Raw genomic sequence first — 20,152 nt, 5'->3', positions numbered from 1 at the left:
ATGGAGAAGTGCCCTGTGGTGAAATCCTTTTTTGAAATCATTACCACTGTGTCCTCTGGGCTAAAGACCACTCAGCTTGTCATCAGTGTACAGTCCAAAAGCCAGTATTCATGATGGCATAGGGGTGCATTAGTTTGCATGGCATGGGTGATGTGCATATCTGTGAAGGCACCATTAATGCTGAATGATTTTGGCAACATATGCTGCCATCCAGATGACTTATTTTTCAAGGAAAGCCTTGATTATTTCAGTAAGACAGTGCTAAACCACATTCTGCATGTATTACAACAGCATGGCTTCGTATTAAAAGTGTCCGGGTGCTAAACTTGCCTGCCTGCTGTCCAGACCTGTCACCCACTGAAAACATTTGGCGCATTATGAAATGAAAAATATGACAAAGGAGACCCCAAACTTATTAAGCAGCTGAAATCCTATATCCTATATCAACATTTCACTTTCAAAACTTCAGCAGTTGGTCTTCTCAGTTCCCACTTACAGAGTGTATTTAAAAGAACATAGTGATGAAACACAGTGGTAAACATGCCCTCGTCCCAACTTTTTTGGAACATGTTCTTGGCATCAAATTCAAAATGTTAATATATTTTTCAAAAAACAATAAACGTCTCAATTTCATCATTTGATATGTTGTTTTTGTAGTATTTTCCTTTAAAAAATATGTTTTGCATATAATTGCTTTCTATTTTTTTTCCATTCTGCACAGCGTCCCAACTTCCTTGGAAATGGGGTTACAAAACCTTAATAATAATTCTACATCAACAATATGTGTGTGCACACTTAATAGTCGCTGTGTAATGATATTCATAAGGCTATGCTTAAAACTGCAATGATCGCTACTATTATTATCATCCCATACTTCGCAGAAAATAATAAAAATAATAATGCTTTAATTTTAGTTTATTTCATTAATACACATTTCTCTGCCTCTAAACCTGACCCACCATGCCAGTTGGGTTCTCTGGCTGAACTTGGTGCTGGACGTCTTGGAGTCTAGCTCAGTGTGTGTGAGGCAGGAGGGAGAAGTGTATGGATGTCTGGTCACTCTGGTGGAGATGCCAGCTTTTTACAACACTTAGCTCTCAGAGGAGGAATTGATGCAGGAGATGCTCCGCTGTGTTTCTCTCTCTCTCTGTGATCCTGGAGTTCATGCTTTTCTCCTTATTGTTCCTGAAGGACATCTGACTCATGATGACAAAAGAGAAATATAGAAGATCCAGAGAATCTTCAGCTCTGAAGTCGGTGATTATTTAGTAGTTCTGTTCACCATGGAAAATGTTAATGCTAGAAAGTTGACAAATTTTACAGAACAAAGCCCAAAAGCAAATAATCTTGTCAGTTCTGGACAAAGATTTATAAAGGTGGAAACATAATGGGCAGAAACCCCAAACACGTTTCAGAGCTGTTGGATGAAATTAAAAGACCAACCAAATTATTCTCTCCACATGTATATGGAAGCGCAAAAGGAGAATCAAAGAGTTAAAAGAAAAGAGGCAGTCAGAAGGAGGGTGGTTTGATTGTTTAATAGATTTTTTCAATTAGACCACACTGGACTTAAGTGCAAAATATGAACTTTATTATTCTGTCTTCTGCAGTGTGTAAGGCTGAGATAGCATCACTGCACATTATGGAAAGTCAAAGAGTGAACTCTTTACACAATATATTGTCAAGAAATTGATTGGAACTTCATTTAAACTTGAAGAATTCATGTGCAACAGAATGCTTTACAGTTTATAACAACAATTTACAGTTTACATATGTCAGTCAAAATATATAGAACTTCATGGTGAACCTATATAGTAAGTGGAGCTGATAAAATGGACAATAAGCGTCAAAACAGGTCATAATGTTATGCCTGATCAGTGTATCTTGCAGAAATCTTTAAATTGGAGCAGTTTTATTTCGACAGTTGACAACGCTTTGCACAGAATTCTCTGGTTTGTATTTGGTTATTTTTGTTGATTTTTGTTAGGAAATACCTGGAATGATTGGCTTTGCCTTTAGCCTTTTTTTGTTGGATTTCATGTCTTTGGTTGTGTAACTTGATTGTTACACTTTTTGGTGATCTTTTTGTATGTTTGCAGCTTTTCAGTTGTATGTTTATTTCTGGCACATGATTAAATGCAGTGTCTTGTTCACACTATCAGTTGGGCTGGTTTGGTTTATCAAGTGGAGATTCACAAACATTTTGACAATTGAGCTTTGAAAGCAGCTAAAAAGTAAAGGACTGCTTTTCAAAAAGTAGCTAAAAAGTAGCCACTGCTTTGTCTGAAAAACTAGCTAAACTGTAGCTAGCTACAACTTTGGTCAAGTAGCTACAAAGTAAACCAATTAAACAATACAAATAATACACATAACAAGAAGCTTCTTTTTACTGTTAATCATATTCAGTTACATTCATTTACCTCAAACCCTTTTTCTGTCTTTCCACACAGGTTCTTGGATCCCACTCCCCCCCCTCCACACACAGCTGTGGGCTCTACCAGCCAGTATAAGGGAAGCCCTGGAAAGCGCCCGCACTCTCCTAAGGATCAGGACAGAACAAGGATAAGGTAAGTATTTCTATGAACCTTTTAATTTCATCTAGGCTCCAGTCCAGTCATTGTGCCTCTTTTTGTGCCGCAGTGTCCTTTCACAGTCTTGGTGATGGGACAGAATTACTGACCCCATACATAGCCTGGTTAGAACATTCAGTCACTTTTGCTCTCACTGAATATTGGTGATTAAAACTGAAAACTGCATGTGAACTTTGTGCTCATATGATGAAAAGAATGTAAAATTATTGAAAGAACATATTTTGAGAATATAAGAATATAAAAATATTGTGTCCATTCCTGTAGTTATGATAAACTGGAAGCTTTATAAATAAAAATATTGCTTTAAAGTCAAATGTGGGAAAATAAGACACATGTGACCACAATTATCCATAAAATATAATTTGATTAATCTGAATTAATTATTTACATTTTTCTGACAGCCCTGTTTTACACTAAATGTAGGATACTGTAACTAGAACCACTTTGGGAAAAGAACAAAACAAAGCATTACCTCTGTGCTTGCTACAAAAAATATGCCGTTCTAAATTATTTATTTATTTATTTATTTAATTAATTAATTAAAATAAATAAATCCCTTAATTAAAATAAAGACTTGCGTCTAAAGCTTCATTCATCTAAAGGCAGGTTAATGTATAATGTTATGTGTGTGTGTTATCCAGCAGGTTTGCTATAAATATCAGTTGTAAACTGTTCTAGAAGCAAATTCAGCATTCAGTGATATGGTTCCTTTAAATCTGGACAGGACAAATCAGTCGGGGCTGGCATTAAAACATTTGAGACTTAAACCCTGATGGCCCACCCCTAATAACACCCCTGGTTAGCAATATTACTTTCTGTTTTTACAGCCTGTTCCAATATCATGTGGTTTAGTAGCCCCTCCTCTTAAGCACCTTTGCAGCAGCATCTTATTCCCGTTTGGGAGTGTCTGAATCATTATGAGAATACAAAGATTTATTGTGTTGATGTGCTGATCGTTAATGTAGAACAGAGTAAAACCCTGATTATGCTGAGAAGCTCAGTATGGATCACAGTTTGATGAAAACAAAGCAAAACACTCAATCAGGAAGTTAAAGATAGAAATGAAAATGGAAACATACTCCTCCAGTTCTGTTAGCAAGAAGGATCATGTCAGTGCTGTTGTTTTTCTTTTCTTTTCTGCTCCGGTAAGTGATGCATCATTTGTCATGTAAAAGACTGATGTTGAAGTAAATGTAAAGTTATATATATATATTCCAAATAACTAACATTCCATCATTAGTTATTTGTCATTTGTGTTTTTCTACATATTTACCTGCATTTACCCTACATATTTATAAAAATTACATACCTGATAGTTTTCACCTAAATTACTATAGATGTGTAAAGCATGTACCACACATTACTTGGAAGTATTCCTGTTTACCTATAAAATTATAAGTAGTGCTATCCAATGAAGTTTTTTTTTTTAATGCTCTTAGAATCTTCTATTTTACTGGGAAACAGTTGACGGTTAACGTACTTAATTTCCTTCAATACGACATTCAATAAACATTATCGGGCATCGTGTGGTGCAGTTCATTCTTCATTGAGATAGATAACTTAGACAAATAGGTAAATTAGCCAAATTTGTTTCAAGTGCGCATTTAGCAAAAGGCTTGTGACAACTGACAACAAAAGACATTTTTAGAGTTTTATTTTAGATCACAGTAGAAACTTAAGTGGACATGCTGGTCAGGCCTAAAACACAAGATTACTATTCAAAGACAGCTGCTTTTAAAAGCATAGAGATGAAATATGTACATATTGACAGTATCTATCACACTGTTTTCTTATTATTTTAAATTTTAGGGTTTTGGGGTGATAAAATAAAAACCCAATCTTGGATCCTTTAATAACCTGTCATTGGATGAGATGTGAAAGTATGAAAAATGTAACAGTCTTAAAGTTAATTGATAATGTAGGCGTATTTTTCACTTCCACACAAAAACAAGTAGAGACAAATTAAGACTAGACCTAACTAGTCAACTGGATGTGCTGTAATTAAGCAATTAATCAGTAACTATTACTTATCCATCCATCCATCCATCCATCCATCCATCCATCCATCCATCCATCCATCATCTTCCGCTTCTCTGGGGTTCGGGTCGCAGGGGCAACATCTTAAGCAATGAGGCCCATACCTCCCTTTCCCCAGCCACTTCCACTAGCTCTCCGGGGGGGATTCCAAGGCGCTCCCTGACCCAGCACCAATCCGCCTGTCAATCTCCCGCTCCCTTGTACTATTACTCGTGAACAAGACCCCGAGATACTTGAACTCCTCCACTTGAGGCAAGAGCCTACCCCCGACCCAGAGAGGGCTCTCCACCCTTTTCCACCTGAGAACCATGGTCTCGGATTTAGAGGTACTGATTCTCATCCCGGCCACTTCACACTCGGCTGCAAACCGATCCAGCGAAAGCTGAAGTTCACGGCCTGGTGTCCCCAATAGGATCACATCATCTGCAAACAGCAGTGATGTGACCCTGAGGTCACCAAACCGGACACCTTCCGTCCCCTGACTGCGCCTAGAAAATCTATCCATAAAAATTATGAATAGAGTTTTTTGTTTTTGTTTTTGATTTGAATATGAATTCCATTTTTTCCAATCTTTGATTCACTTTGAGAAATCATCCTTATACAAAGTATTTATTTTAATGAAACCAAACATACATTTCGTCCACTCTTAATCTAATATTTAATTTTTATATTCAGATCTAAAATATCGTTGAAGGATCAAGGGTGGAGATCAGTGTGGGAAATTCTACATGGTTGAATGTCTGCTTTGCAGTGGTGTGTTTTCTTTACTTACACTCATATTTCAACTCCTTCTACTTTCAGTACTGTGAGTGTGCAAGTGTGTGATTAACTGACCTGCAGAGCCACTTTGCTTTCCAAAGCCATGGAGGACTGTGAGACACATTCAGGTAAGATTTTTTAATTCTCATTTGAAGCATGGCCACCCTTCTGCCCATCCCAGTTATTCAAAATGAGACAATCAGTCAATGAAACAGCCACTGGAAAAAGCTTAGATACCCACCCAGTGTGAACTGGTTAAAGTGGTGAAAGTGTGCATATCCCAAAGTATAGCATTTATCTATTACATTTAGTTTACTTTAATGTTAGTTTACATTACAGTTTACTTTCAGCAATAATTATATTGTTGTAATGTGCACAGAGTAAATATTTTTTAACAATGTAGGCCAAATAGAGTCATAGTCAGAAATTTTGGCACCCTTGCATTCTACATAAAAATATATTGTTGACACTGTTTAGAAATTGAAAGAGAAATTAGGTTTTTAAACAGGTAAGGCTCCTTTAAAATTTAATTAAACACATATATGAACAGCTACAGGTGTGGGCAATATAGAATTCATACAAACTGTTTAAATATAGAAAAACTTTGATGCTGTTTGTGTTGTGTGTCTGTGTGTGTTTACCAAACAAAAAGAAACAAAAGAAGAGGAAATAATTGTCTTAGGATGTGAGAATCGAAATTGTAGAAAAGCATGGGCAGTACCAAAGCTAAAATTCCATGTTCTCTACTGTTTAAAAAAAAAAAAAACAGTACTACATCTGCTTTCAGTCCCCTGAAGCTCTTCAAAACTGACGTCCCCTGAAATCTGTACCAATCACTAAATAACATAACCTAAAATAAAGTACTTAAAAAGTAGCATAACTAAACCCTAATACTTACACAATAGATAATACAACCCCATTTAAAAAAAAGTTGGCATGCTGTGCAAAATGTGAAAGATGTGAAATTAATTTAGACCATATATATTATTTAAAATAGTACAAAGACAACAAATAAATTGTTGAAACTGAGAAATTTTATTGTTTTTTCAAAAAGTTATGCCCATTTTGAATTTGATGCAAACAACACTTTCCAAAAAAGCTGGGCATGTTTACCACTGGGTTTCATCACCTCTTCTTTTATCATCCTGTAAGTGTTTGGGAACTGACAAGACACTGCTGAAGTTTTGAAAGTAAATTGTCTTCCGGTTCTTGCTTAATATAGGATTTCAGCTGTGCAGCAGTTTGGGGTCTCCTTTGTTGTTTTTTTAATTTCTCTCTATTTTTATACTGAGCCATGCTGTTGTAATACATGCAGAATGTGTTTTGACACTGTCTTGCTGAAATAATTAAGAACTTCCCTGAAGAAGACGTCATCTGGATTGCAGCAGATGTTGCCAAAACATGTATATATCCTTAAGCATTAATGGTGCCTTCACAGATGTGCATGTCACCCATGCCATGTGCACTAATGCACCCCTGTGCCATCATGAATACTGGCTTTTGAACTGTGCACTGATAACAAGCTGAGTGGTCTTTAGCCCAGAGGACACAGCGTCCATGATGACTGAAAATAATTTCAAATGTTAATTCATCAGACAACAGGACACTTTTCCACTTCCCCTTAGTCCATTTTAAATGAGCTCAGGCCCAGAAAAGGTGGCAGCATTCCTGCACCCCGTTTATGCATGCTTTCCTCTTTGCATTTGAGTTTAACTTGCATTTGTGGATGCAGTGATGAATTGTGTTCACAGACAGTGGTTTTCAGAAGTGGTTCTGAGCAAATGCTGTAATTACCCCTTTCAGAATCATGTCTATTTTTAATGCAGTACCGCCTGAAGACCCAAAGATCACGGCCAGCAAACATTGGTTTTTGGCTTTTCCCTTGCATGCAGAGATTTTTCCAGATGCTCTGAATCTTTTCATGTTATTAAGTACCACTGATGATGAAAAGCAAACGTTCTTTGCTATTTTCCATTGAGAAATCTTGCTCTTGAATTGTTGATCTTTTGACTCGTGCAGTCTTTCACAGAGCGGTGAACCCCTCCCCACCCTTACTTCTGAAAGACTCAGCCTCTCTGGGATGTTTTTCTATACCCAGTCATGCTACTGAGCACTTGCCAATTAACCACAAGGGTTTTTTTTTTTTTTAGCACTACGCATCACCAGCCTTTTGTTGCCACCACCCCAACCTTTTTTGAATGTGTTGTTGGCATCAAATTCTAAATCTGCATTAAAAAAAATCTTATTTTCAATATTAGAAATTTTATTTTTGTACTATTTTCAATTAAATGTAGGGTTTAAATGATTTCTACATCGATGCATTTTGTTTTTATTTTCATTTTGCACAGCATCCCAACTTTTTTGGAAGTGGGGTTGTACATACAACTATTTCATCATTTTTACATATATACACTAATAAACTAGGTATGGAAAAGTATGGTAAAGTGAAGAAAGCCACACTACAGTGAAACTATAAACAGGCCACACTATTGTGTATTTAAGTGATCCATCCATTTGGAGACCAACAGGTTTAAATTCTTGAGCTCTGACTTATAAGCTGATTGCACTGATTACTGATTACAGTCAGGCTGTCACGCGATTATTGTGGCCTCTTCAGAAGCACATTTGTCCTCTACTGAGTCTAAACCCTGGATCTGTTAAAATAAACTGAGTCAAATGAAAATATGCTACGGAAATAACGAAGGAACTAACTAGTGCACATAGACACTGCAATATACTGTAAATGTAAAGTGCTTTCTCTTTTTAAGCCTTCTAATGATGTTTAACTGTGGCTACATTTATGATTAATCACAGCCTATAATAGAGCATGCATAAAAATAACGTATTGTGATTTATTGGCTGGAAACTCCTAGAAAATAAAACATGTTATAAACATGTGTTCTTGTTTATATTTTGCTCTGCACTGGATGTTTATTAACTGTTTGTTCTTGTAATTGGTTATTCATTCTGGGATGGAAACATAAAAACAAAAAATCTTACACTTTTACTCTTTGCCAGTAAATATCAATAGGTTTTTTTGACTAAATGCTGAACTACTAAGAAAAGAAACCACAACAACTGAAAACTGAAAACATTAAATCAGTCCTTTAAAACTAAAGACGTATTCTGACTAATTCTGATATTTGAGTATTCGGATGCTTTCATAAATGCATCTGGTTTACTGCAAGGAAAAGGAATAATAAGAATATAATGTAGCGCATTAGGCTTACTTTATTTAGGTGAATGAACTGGTGTTCTACAAAAATACAGCACAGAGGAACATGTTTTATTGTTCTAGGACAGCCAAGGGACTTTGGTAGGTTTCCATACTGGATACGTAACAGAAGCTGCTTCTTTACATAAGCTACTGAGCTAACAGAGCTAACAAGTATTACACTGGATGCTGATAAGGGCTCCTTCTCTTCTACACAAGCAGGAAACCCTCCTTGGTCACAATTACTATGATCAACACAGTTGCACTAGTAACATCCACAACAACAGCAACTACAGCAGCAGTTCCTCTTTTAACTGGAAAGTGTGGCACCTCCTGAGAGCCTCTCTGCATGATCACTTTTTATAGCCATGTCTTCTGTGCTCCTATGCCGGTGCAACAAGCAGAGCCACAATATTTTTGCCTTTCCATTTGTAGTTTGTTAATCTCTTAATTTTAGAGTGCTAGAATACTGTTTATTGTATTATATTTTGCTACATACAATTAAGAAAGCCGAAATATTGTGCATCTTATGCTTCTGGTGCAGATCCCTCAAACATTCGAAGGATGAACAGTATGAAGTCACGTCCCCATAGTAAGTTATGCTGCATATATATTCTGTGGAACTGAGACTACTCTGCATATTTTGTGTTAACTATTAGTTTATGCTACTATGAATATTTTTTAACTAAATTGAATACTATACATTACGCCACTGATGAAACAGCTGTTAGTCACTGCAAGTCACAAAAATACATAATTAATTAGTTTGATAAGGTCTGCCAGATCAGAAGGATTGTATTTTTGCCTTCTCAGAAGTAGAGTTGTTAAAGATAACTGTACTTTATTTGTGAAAAGGAAAACATATATTTGTTAGAATTGATGTTTTACTTGTTTCATATTCTTTTTCTTGACCTGAGTTAGTTAAATACATTTTTTTCTTTGGAAGGATACCATCAGGGGATAAAATGAACCTGTGCAGCAATAATAATAACACAGAAATTAATTTTTTACTCATATTTTCTGATTTATTGTTCAGTGTCTGAGCTGAGGATTGTTCTTTTGGGGGAGAGCAGCTCTGAGATCAGCACAGTGGGAAACTTCATCCTGAACAGAGATGCATTTGATACTGAAGCTCCTCCTCCTTCAGTAGAGCAGCACAGTGAGAGAGCCAGAGGAAAGGTGGAGGGAAGATACATCACGGTCATCAACACTCCTCACCTGCTTGATCCTGAACTCTCTGTAGATCAGACCACAGCGTGGTTTAAAGAGAGTTTGTATCTCTCTGCTCCTGGACCTCATGTGTTTTTACTGGTGCTGCAGTCTTGTACACTTAAAAGGGAGGATCAGGAGAGAATGAGGAGCATAATGGACGGTCCCTGGTTTATGAAGCACGCTATCATTTTGTCTCTAGATGATGGGGTTAGCCCTCATGCTGCTGCTGAAGCTCTGAAAGGAAGCAATAAGCCCTTGTATTTGATCATCAGAAAGTCTGAAGTACAACATAAAGTGCAGGTGCTGCAGCTTTTGGAGAAGATAGAAGAGGTGGTGACACTTAATGGAGGAGGATACCTGACCTATCACACTAATGAATTGCTTTTAACAGAAGAAAAAACCTTAGAAAAGGGGAGCAAAAGGAGTAAAATGTCGAAACTTCACGCACAAAGTGGTATGTAGACATAATACATCTAAGATTTTGATGAACAGAAGAAAGTTTTAAGTGTTTGTACATATTACATGGGTTTAGCTGTCAAGCATTTGTAGCAGTGTCAGTAAATACGTTTATGGTTAAAGCTAAAAATTATTTTGAGCTAAATAAAATGGAATATAATGTAGTGTCTTGATGAAGAAAAACCAGAGGGAAACCCTCCTTGGTCACAATTACTATGATCAACACAGTTGCACTAGTGAGAGCCTCTCTGCATGATCTCTTTTTATGGCCATGTCTTCTGTGCACCAAAGCCAGAACAGCCAGTGGTGGGAAGCCACAATATTGTCTTTCCATTGGTAGTTTATGTTAATCTCATTATTTTAGAGTGCTAGAATACTGTTTATACAATATAATTATATATACAATATAATATAGTGCTACATACAATTAGAAAAGCAGAAATAATGTGCATCTTATGCTTCTGATGCAGATCCATCAAACATTCAGAGGACAAACAGTATAAGGTCATCTCCTCTACCTGTTTGTACATTACTACATGGGTTTATTTGTTTGAAAACTGTTCCAGTTCATTGAAGCTGATTTTAAATGCTGTGATACCCTGTTGGGGGCGTGAAGAAGGAATGTGATGGAGGTAGTCATAGACAGTCAGAGATATCTTATTATATCACTCACAAATAAAAAAAAAAACCCACTAGGCTTAGCATGTAGTTCTCATCAATAACAAAAGCAAAAGTCCATCATCAGTCTTGTCATTTAGGCTCATTTAGTTCATCATTCAGGCATCAGGTATCTCTGCTGCCTCTCTTCCCATCTCACAGCTCTCTCTACTGAGGGACGAAGGGCATATTAGCAGGGAGAGTGACAATTATCCATAGGTACAGACGCTTATCAATCTGCCTGCCTCTACACTCAAACCAGCCCTCCACCTCACAAACAGTGCCTGACCACATCCCTGCTGCCAAAAAACCCCCACCGCCTGACTCAGGTCAAATAGCTGTCCACTCAGGAACAGACACTGCCTCCAGGGCATCCTAACAGGTCATTTGTTCGTGAGATCCCTAGTGGGCCAGTGTCATCTGAACAATTAGGAAAAATACAATAATAGCAACAATAATGCAACAATAGTCAGCCAGCCCTAGGAACCGTCTCGTCTCCTTTTTGGTCTTGGATCGCAGAGAGGCCGCAATTGCAGCAGTCTTATCCATTTGGGGATGCACCTGTCCATTACCCAAGTGAAAGCCTATGTAGCATAACTTCACCTGTCTAGTAGAATATTTCTTCGGGTTTGCTGTGAGCCTTGCCCTTCTCAAGGACTCAAGAACTGCACTCAGATGCTGTACTTGCTGCTGCCAGTCATTACTATAAATAATGACGTCATCCAAGTAAGCAGCGACATACATAGCATGGGGCCATAGGATTCTGTCCATGGACCACTCAATTGTGGCAGGAGCCCCAAACAATCCAAATGTAAGTGTGACAAATTGGTGTATTCCAAATGGTGTACTCAACACTGGAGTCAAGGTGGTCTGACAGTATCCTTTAATTAAATCCAGTGTGTAGTGCCCAACCAGTTGAGAAATTCATCAATATGTGACATGGGATGAGTATCGAATTTAGACAGCACATTGACTTTACTGTAATCGACACAGACCCAAACAGTCCAAGCATTATATACCTGCCCCAATCGCTGCTAGACTCCTCTATTATTCTAATATCAAGAATGGGCCACCAAGTTCCACCTTAACTACTTTTTTATTTGTTCATGTAATCTATAGGGAGGAATGTAAACAAATATGGGGGATACCACAATATCATATTTCTATTTGTAGTTTGCATTAATCTTGCATTTTCAAAATGCTACCTGAAACAAGTATCTTTTCCTTATGGTACAGATTCACCACGCATTTGGAAGTGGAAGAGTGTGAAAACCCCTGTCCAATGTAAGTTACACTGCATCTATGCTCTGTAGAATTTAGAGTACACTGCATATTTTATGTTTAGATGGTAGTTTTTTGTTTTTTTTTACTAAATAATTCATTACTAAATCTAATACTATACACTATGCTAGTGATGATGCAGCTGTTGGATAGTTACTGTAAGTCTGTGTCATAAAATGTGAAGTAAATCTATATCAAATTGATGTGAAAATAAAAAAATTAAAGGGAGATCAGGTGAGTACAATAGCAGACCCCCACAAAGAACGGCTTTAATTTGAATAAAAGCATGCTGACATTGCTCCATCCACTGGATCGGATCTGGTGCAACCTTTTTAGTGAGATCAGTTAGTGAGCTAGTGACATCTGAACAATTAGGAAAAAACAATAATAGCGATAATAATGCTACAATAGTCAGCCAGCCCCAGGAACCATCTCACCTCCTTTAGGATGCTCCTCAAACCAAATGAACAACTTGGGCACTGCATTATCCTGCTGGAATATCCCATCACTGTGGCGATACATGAAGTACATAAAGGGCTGCAAATGGTCACCAAGCAGTGAAACAGTGAATGACTCACAAGATAAAAAAAACTGTAAACAATTCCCCTAAATATAGTAACCTAGATTTACAGGACCTGAGCCAGGGCAATGTTCCGCTCTGACTTTTTGCCCAGGTCTATTTTCACCCTTGGTTGCATTACCACATACCTCACTTTTGAGTGCTGAGTTTTATATATCAATTACTGAACAGAATTCAGAGACCACCCTTCCTTTATTTAATGCAGATGCTCATACAGTCAGGCCCAGAAATATTTGGACAGTGACACAATCTTCATGTTTTGGGCTCTGCATGGCATTGGATTTGAAATGAAACAACTGAGATGCAATTGAAGTGTAGACTTTTAGGTTTAATTCAAGGGGTTGCACAAAAATATCCTATAAAATGTTTAGGCATTGCAGCCGTTTTTCTACAAAGCCTCCTCATTTCAGGGGCTCAAAAGTAATTGGACAAATTAACTTTACCATAAATAAAATATTAATTTTCAATACTTTGTTGAGAATCCTTTGCAGGCTTTGCTGAAGTCTGGAACTCATGGACATCACCAAACGCTGGGTTTCCTCCTTTGTGATGCTTTGCCAGACCTTTACTGCAGCTGTCTTTAACTGTTGCTTGTTTGTGGGTCTTTCTGCCTTAAGTTTTGTCTTAAGCAAGTGAAATACATGGTTGAGATCTGGTGATTGACTCAGCCATTGCAGAATATTTCACTTCTTTTCACTTCTTCACTTCTTTCTGGGTTGCTTTCGCAGTAAGTTTTGGGTCACTGTCCATCTGCACTGTGAAGCGACATCCAATCAACCTTGCTGCATTTAGTTGAATCTGAGCAGAAAGTATCTCCCTGTACACCTCAGAATTCATCCGGCTGCTTCTGTCTTATGTCACATCATCAGTAAACACTAGTGACCCAGTGCCATTGGAAGCCAGGCATGCCCATGCCATCACACTGCCTCCACCATGTTTTACATACGATGCGGTGTGCTTTGGATCATGAGCCGTTCCAAGCCTTCTCCATACTTTCTTCTTCCTGTCATTCTGGTGCAGATTGATCTTACTATGTTTTTTGACAAAGTCTAATCGGGCCTTTCTATTTTTGAGACCCTCTGTATTTGCTCTCATGAAGTCTTCTCTTTACAGTAGACTTAGATACTGATACACCTGCTTCCTGGAGAGTTTTCTTAGCTTGGGTGGATGTTGTAAAGGTGGATGTTGTTTTTCTTCACCATGGAAAGGATTCTGCGATTATCCAAAACTGTTGTCTTCCATGGATGTCCATGCCTTTTTGAGTTCCTGAGTTCACCGGTGCGCTCTTTTTTCATCAGAATGTACCACACTGTTGATTTGGCCACTCCTAAAATTTCTGCTATCTCTTTGATGGATTTATTTTTTCAGTCTAATTATGGTCTGCTTCACTTCCATTGAGAGCTCCTTTGACCACAGCAACAGCTTCCAAATGCAAATGCCACACCTGGAATCAACTCCAGACCTTTTACTTGTGTAATTGATGACGGATTAATGAGGGAATAGCCCATGCAGCCCATGAAATAGCTTTTGAGATAATTGTCCAATTACCTTTGGACCCTTGAAAAAGAGGCAGCTACAAGAGTACTTAAAGAGCCATAATTCCTAAATCCTCAAATTAGATGTGAATACCCTCAAATTAAAGCTGAGAGTCTGTATCTTGAATATGTTTTTGTAAACAGCTAAAATACCAAAACTTGTCACTGTCCAAATATCTCTGGGCTTAGCTGTATTTTCTTTCAAGAGTAACAGCTTACTGACAGCATGACATCATTTCAGACCTATCGTGTTTAGTGTTCTTCCCACAGTGGAAGGATTGACAGTTTTTGTACTTTTGTACTGTACTTCTTTAACTCTCCTCCCTTTGAACTAACAAAAACCACTATTGTTCAATTAACACTTACAGGCCTCATTTAACACATGCAATGTAATAATTATTATAGTCCATTATTAAAATGTTTCACATGTTAAATAAATGATGAATTAAGGAGTAGGAACACACTAAAAGATGCAGTGCAAGGATATTTTAGAACCAGGCCTGAGAACACTGTTGAGACAAAATGTTTGTGCCATCATTTAGTGAGGATTGTTCTGCTGGGGAAGAACAGCTCAGAGATCAGCAGAGTGGGAAACTTCATCCTGGACAGGAACGCATTTTATACAGAAGCTCCTCCTCCTTCAGTAGAGCAGCACAGTGAGAGAGCCAGAGGAAATGTGGAGGGAAGAAACATCACCCTCATCAACACTCCTCACCTGCTTGACACTGAACTCTCTGTAGAGGAACTAATTAATAGATTGAAAGAGTGTATGAGTCTGTGTGCTCCTGGACCTCATGCTTTTTTATTGGTGCTGCAACCTGATGAGTGTACACCAAGAGACTGGGACCAAATGAAAATGGCTCTCAGTAATTTATCTCATAAGACCTTAAATTACACCACAGTGCTAACAACACAGAAAAAAGGCACTGGCACAGGTCCACACAAGGAGAATGACCTTGTAAAAGACATTATTAAGCAATGTGGAGGCCGACATTACCAGCTTGAAACAGGCAGTGCTCGTTCTGATGTGTTAAATGTAATTGACAAAATGGTGAAGAAGAACAAAAATCATCCAATGAAGTACAGTGAACATTTGGAATCACTCTATGAAAGAGACTGGAGGATGCACTGTGCAAGCATGTCGAAAGAAATGACTGGAGGAGTGATACGCCTGACGCCCAGCACAGTCACTGAGACTAAACCATGTGAGTACTTACCTTTATAACACTGACTAAGATTAAGATTTATTATTCTATTAAGAAACTTAATCTGTGAATCCTATATCTAATATGTTTTTAATATGTTTCTAAATGTTTCTATTTTTCAGTTGTATGTAAACATTTGGACAACTTTGGTCAGAATACACATTTTTTTTATTTTGACAGTGAAAATATGTTGCCAAATTAATAACCAATAAGCTCTTACTGATCTGAATTGCACTCACATAGAGAGTAGACTGTAACTTGACAGAATCAGACAAGCACTTGCAGTAAAAAACAGAATTGAGGCTATACTTGTAAAGGGGTTGACAAGAATCAAGTCAGTGAACAGGCACATGTCAAATCCAGTAGAAGCAAAAGACAAAACCAGAAAAGCCAAAGCCAAAAAAGGCAACCAGATCCAAAAAAAGCAAAGGCAAAAAGGCAGAGTCAGAAATAAATGGCAAACAATAGCAAACAGGAAATGCTCAGTAGTGCTTAGTGGAGTCTCTGGATGAGTCAGAACCAGAGGGATGCGTGACAGTACCCCCCACAGAAAGATTCTAGGATGGCCACAGAATAAAGCCCACCGCGACAACCAACTCCCATGCGACCAGAGGCCTGACATGGAGCACACCCAGAGCTGCTGTGGTACTCCTATGGCAATGACCTGGAATTGAAGGGGGGGGCCCTCCTTGCGCGACCTCTAGGGTGAGGGACAGGCTTATGAGTAAAACTGTGAAAGACCGTGATCAATCTGAGGTCTAGGATGTAACCCGCAGACACCCAGCACTGTACCGCAGGGCCATAACCACCCAGTGGACCAGGTACTGTAACTAACCTCCCCGTCTTCTGGAGTCCGGCAACTGATGTATAGCATAGACTGGGGTCCCATCAACCTCCTATGGAGGTGGGGGTGCATTAGAAGACGAGGCCTCATCCAACGGACCTGGGGCATCAGGTTTGAGCAGGGACACATGAAATGAACAGGAATCATGATAATAAGGAGGCAAGTCAAGTTTAAATGTAATGTCATTAATTTTTCTCAAGAATCTTGGACCAGTGTATTTTGGATTTAACTTCTTACTTCTCTCAGCAAATCTGAAGTCCTGAGTCGACAGCCAAACCTGGTCCCCAAGCTGGTAGGAGGGATTTTTACAATAGTAGTGATCTGCTGGCTGCTTGTTACATCTTGTTACACTACCTCTGATGTGTCTCCTCCCAGACTCCTTTACTGCATCGCATCCTTTCGTCAACAGCAGGGATGTTAAAGGAAATTCCAGGGCATTGGGTAACAGGTGGTTGAAATCCCAAAACACACAGGAATGGAGTGATACCAGTAATGGAACTGATTAGGGAGTTTTGTGCTATTTCAGCCCATACCAAGTAGCGAGACCAGTCATTGGGGTATTGATGACAAAAGATCCTCAGAAGCTTCCCTAGTTCCTGATTTATTCCCTCACACTGTCCACTGGATTGCAGATGATATCCAGAAGTCAAGCTAACAGACACCCCAACCTGCTCAAAGAAACCCACCAGATCTGTCATGTGAGGTCACCTATTACAAAGGATGTCTTCATAGAAGACAGTCTGTGTGCTCCTGGGCCTCACGCTTTTTACTGGTGTTGCAACCTGATGAGTGTACACCAAGAGACTGGGACCAGATGTTATGCCTGGAAAAAAAAGTATTCCAAGCATTTCACTAAAATAACACATTGCCAAGAGTTAAGCATTTGGGTGGATATATTATGCTTTAGACATGCAGTCAGGTCGATTGTACAAGCAGAATTGCCCGTAGGTGTGAGTGTGTGAGTGACTGTCTGTGTCTGTCTGTCTGCCCTGCGATGGACTGGCGACCTGTCCAGGGTGTATCCAGCCTTCCACCCGATGACTGCTGGGATAGGCTCCAGCACCCCGGCTTAGAAAATGGATGGATGGATGGATGGATGGATGGATGGATGGATGGATGGATGGATATTATGCTTTAGGGTTGTGTGGCAGCCAGTGTTACAGAAAACATTGTGAGGATAGAGAAGAGAAGAAAGGAAAGAAAGGATTATATAATTTATCAAGAAATCCTGGAGGATATTTCAAGAAACAAAAGACTAGGTTTTTTTAAATGCCTTCCTCTTTCTCACATTTATATTACTGTATTATTTATACTGTATTATAAAGTACTGTGCATGTAATGTTATATTAGTAATCTGTAGTTAGATCTAAAACATGCTTTACATGAAAGACTTACAGATATTATTGAACTACAAGCATTCCACCAGGAAAAGTGTGAAAAATGTCTACATCAAGAATAGAAAGACTGCTAGATGACCACAAGAAACATTAGGAGACTGTGATTTAAACCAATGAGGGTCTTACTAAGGGTACTGAAAGGGTATCCAAACAAATGGACACACCACATTGTATGTTTTCTTACTCTTCTTTGTTTTCTTAGCAAATAATAATTGTCCTCTAATATTTGCAGAGATAAGTCATATTTAAGTTTGGTACATGCAGAGGGGGTAGTAACTTTCTTTCACTTAGAAAATGAACAAATAGTATATTACAAATGTTTATAATGCAGTCAAACTCTGGCAATGCAGGTTTAATACCTTGTTAAAATTCTTGGGGTGGGTGTATTTTAGTGGATGTTCATTGTGATTTGTGTCTCTTTCAGTGTCTGAGAGGCTGAACTTGGTTCTTTGTGGGAGTGATGGAGCAGTGAAGTCCTCCATATCAGATCTCATACTGGGTCAGAGAGAGCTCAGTCCAGAGTCCAGCTCAGTGTGCGTGAGGAGGGAGGGAGAAGTGTGTGGACGTCTGGTCACTCTGGTGGAGATGCCGGCTGTCTACAACATTCAGCTCTCAAAGGATGATGTAATGCAGGAGACTCACCGCTGTGTCTCTCTCTGTGATCCTGGAGTTCATGCTTTTCTCCTCATCATTCCTGAGGGTCGCCTCACTGATAAAGACAAAGGAGAAATGGAGAAGATCCACAGAATCTTTGGATCCAGATTCACTGACCACACTATAGTGCAGATCTCTCAGCACTCTCAGAATACACAGTTAGATGAGGCTGTTAAGACTGTGATAGAGGACTTTGGGAAACGACACCTGTTCTTCAACTACAGTTCACAAGTGCCAGAGCTGATTGAACATGTCGAGGAGCTTCTTACAGAGAACAGGTGTAGCCAGTACACCACACACATGTACCTGGGTGCACAGATTGAAATCCAACAGAAATATGAGAGAGAAGTTGCTCAACTGAAACAAAAAATGTCCGAACTCACAGGCAAATGTAAGAAACAAATACAGGCTTTCTAATTTTCCCTTCATTAAAGCCTCATAGTCAGTAAAAGGTACAGTTTCAGTTATCAGAACTTAACAAATTCATTTAATGTAGATTGCAGTAAAATTCTGAAAACATTGTCATCCATGCCACTATCAAATTAACATACCAAATGTTGTCTTTGTTTGATTAAGCCCAAACAAACCTTTAATTCAACTATTTGAGAGTGCATTTTTAATAAATCATTTGTTTAATTTAACAGATTTACCAAAAACTCTGAGAATCGTCCTGCTGGGGAAGACAGGAGTTGGAAAGAGTGCAACAGGAAACACCATCTTAGGCCAAGAAAATCTGTTTAAGGAAGAAATCTTTGGAGAATCAGTTACAACAGTGTGCCAGAAAGAAGCAGCTGAAATCAGTGAGAGACACATTACTGTAATTGACACTAGAGGACTGTTTGATGCATCTACTTCTGATATCAACACCAGGAATGAAATCATTAAATCCATCACCATGGCAACACCAGGTCCACATGTGTTCCTGCTGGTAGTGCCAATTGGACGACAGAACCAAGACGTGAATGAGATACTGAAGATGATCCAAAATATCTTTGGTGAAGAGTCCAGAAGATACACCATTGTGCTGTTTTCCAGAGGAGATGATCTTAGAAAGAACACCATTGAACAGTTCATAGAAAATTCTGGTCAAAACATAAAAGACCTCATCAGAAGTTGTGGAAACAGATATCATGTGTTCAATAACAGAAATCCTGAAGACCGCACTCAGGTCACTGATCTACTGGAGAAGATCGACTCCATGTTGACAGTGAGTGGAGGGAGCTTCTACACTAATGAGATGTTCCAGCAGATAGAGAAAGATCTACAAGAAGAGCAGAAGAGGATACTGAAGGAGAGAGAGGAGGAGATAGAGAGAGAGAAAGAAAGGTTGAAGGCTAAAGAGAATAAAGCTACACAGATAATGTTGGAGAACGTAAATAAACAGAGGCAGCAACAAAAGTTATGGTACCAGAGGCGAATTTTAAAGCAAAATGTGCAGCCGGAGCTCGATGAAGTTCTTAAAGAGGGAGGCAGTTCTCCAGGAGAAACAGTGAAGATTATACATGAGGTAATTATTCTGTATTCTGAGTTTCAATTATTTTGTTTTATTATAGACAGTGTCTGAGTATGTGAGGATGAAGAATGAGGAAAATCCAAAATTAGTGATATTCAGACAAATTTTACTTTCCAGCATGCATAAATAGTAATACATAATTTTAATGTGACATAGTAACAGAGTTCAGAGCAGGATTTAGAAACCATTTTCAAGGAATGTATTCAAAAACAGGAAC

General features: G+C 38.5%; 1 protein-coding gene across 1 annotated transcript; it reads left to right on the top strand.

The window, feature by feature from the left end:
- On the top strand, positions 1-19,875 carry LOC108438317 (GTPase IMAP family member 8-like; the record flags this gene model as incomplete). The annotated part of the gene is made up of 7 exons (XM_037541171.1): positions 1-104; positions 2,451-2,567; positions 5,469-5,515; positions 9,638-10,267; positions 14,865-15,527; positions 18,193-18,811; positions 19,053-19,875. Coding segments are annotated over exons 1-7 (3,003 nt in total), but the record flags the coding sequence as incomplete, so codon positions are not given.
- Positions 19,876-20,152: the final 277 nt, after the last annotated feature.

This window comes from Pygocentrus nattereri, chromosome 1 (genome assembly GCF_015220715.1).
Source record: "Pygocentrus nattereri isolate fPygNat1 chromosome 1, fPygNat1.pri, whole genome shotgun sequence".
Classification (NCBI taxonomy): Eukaryota; Metazoa; Chordata; class Actinopteri; order Characiformes; family Serrasalmidae; genus Pygocentrus; species Pygocentrus nattereri.
This window is presented reverse-complemented; position numbering and strand designations above follow the sequence as displayed.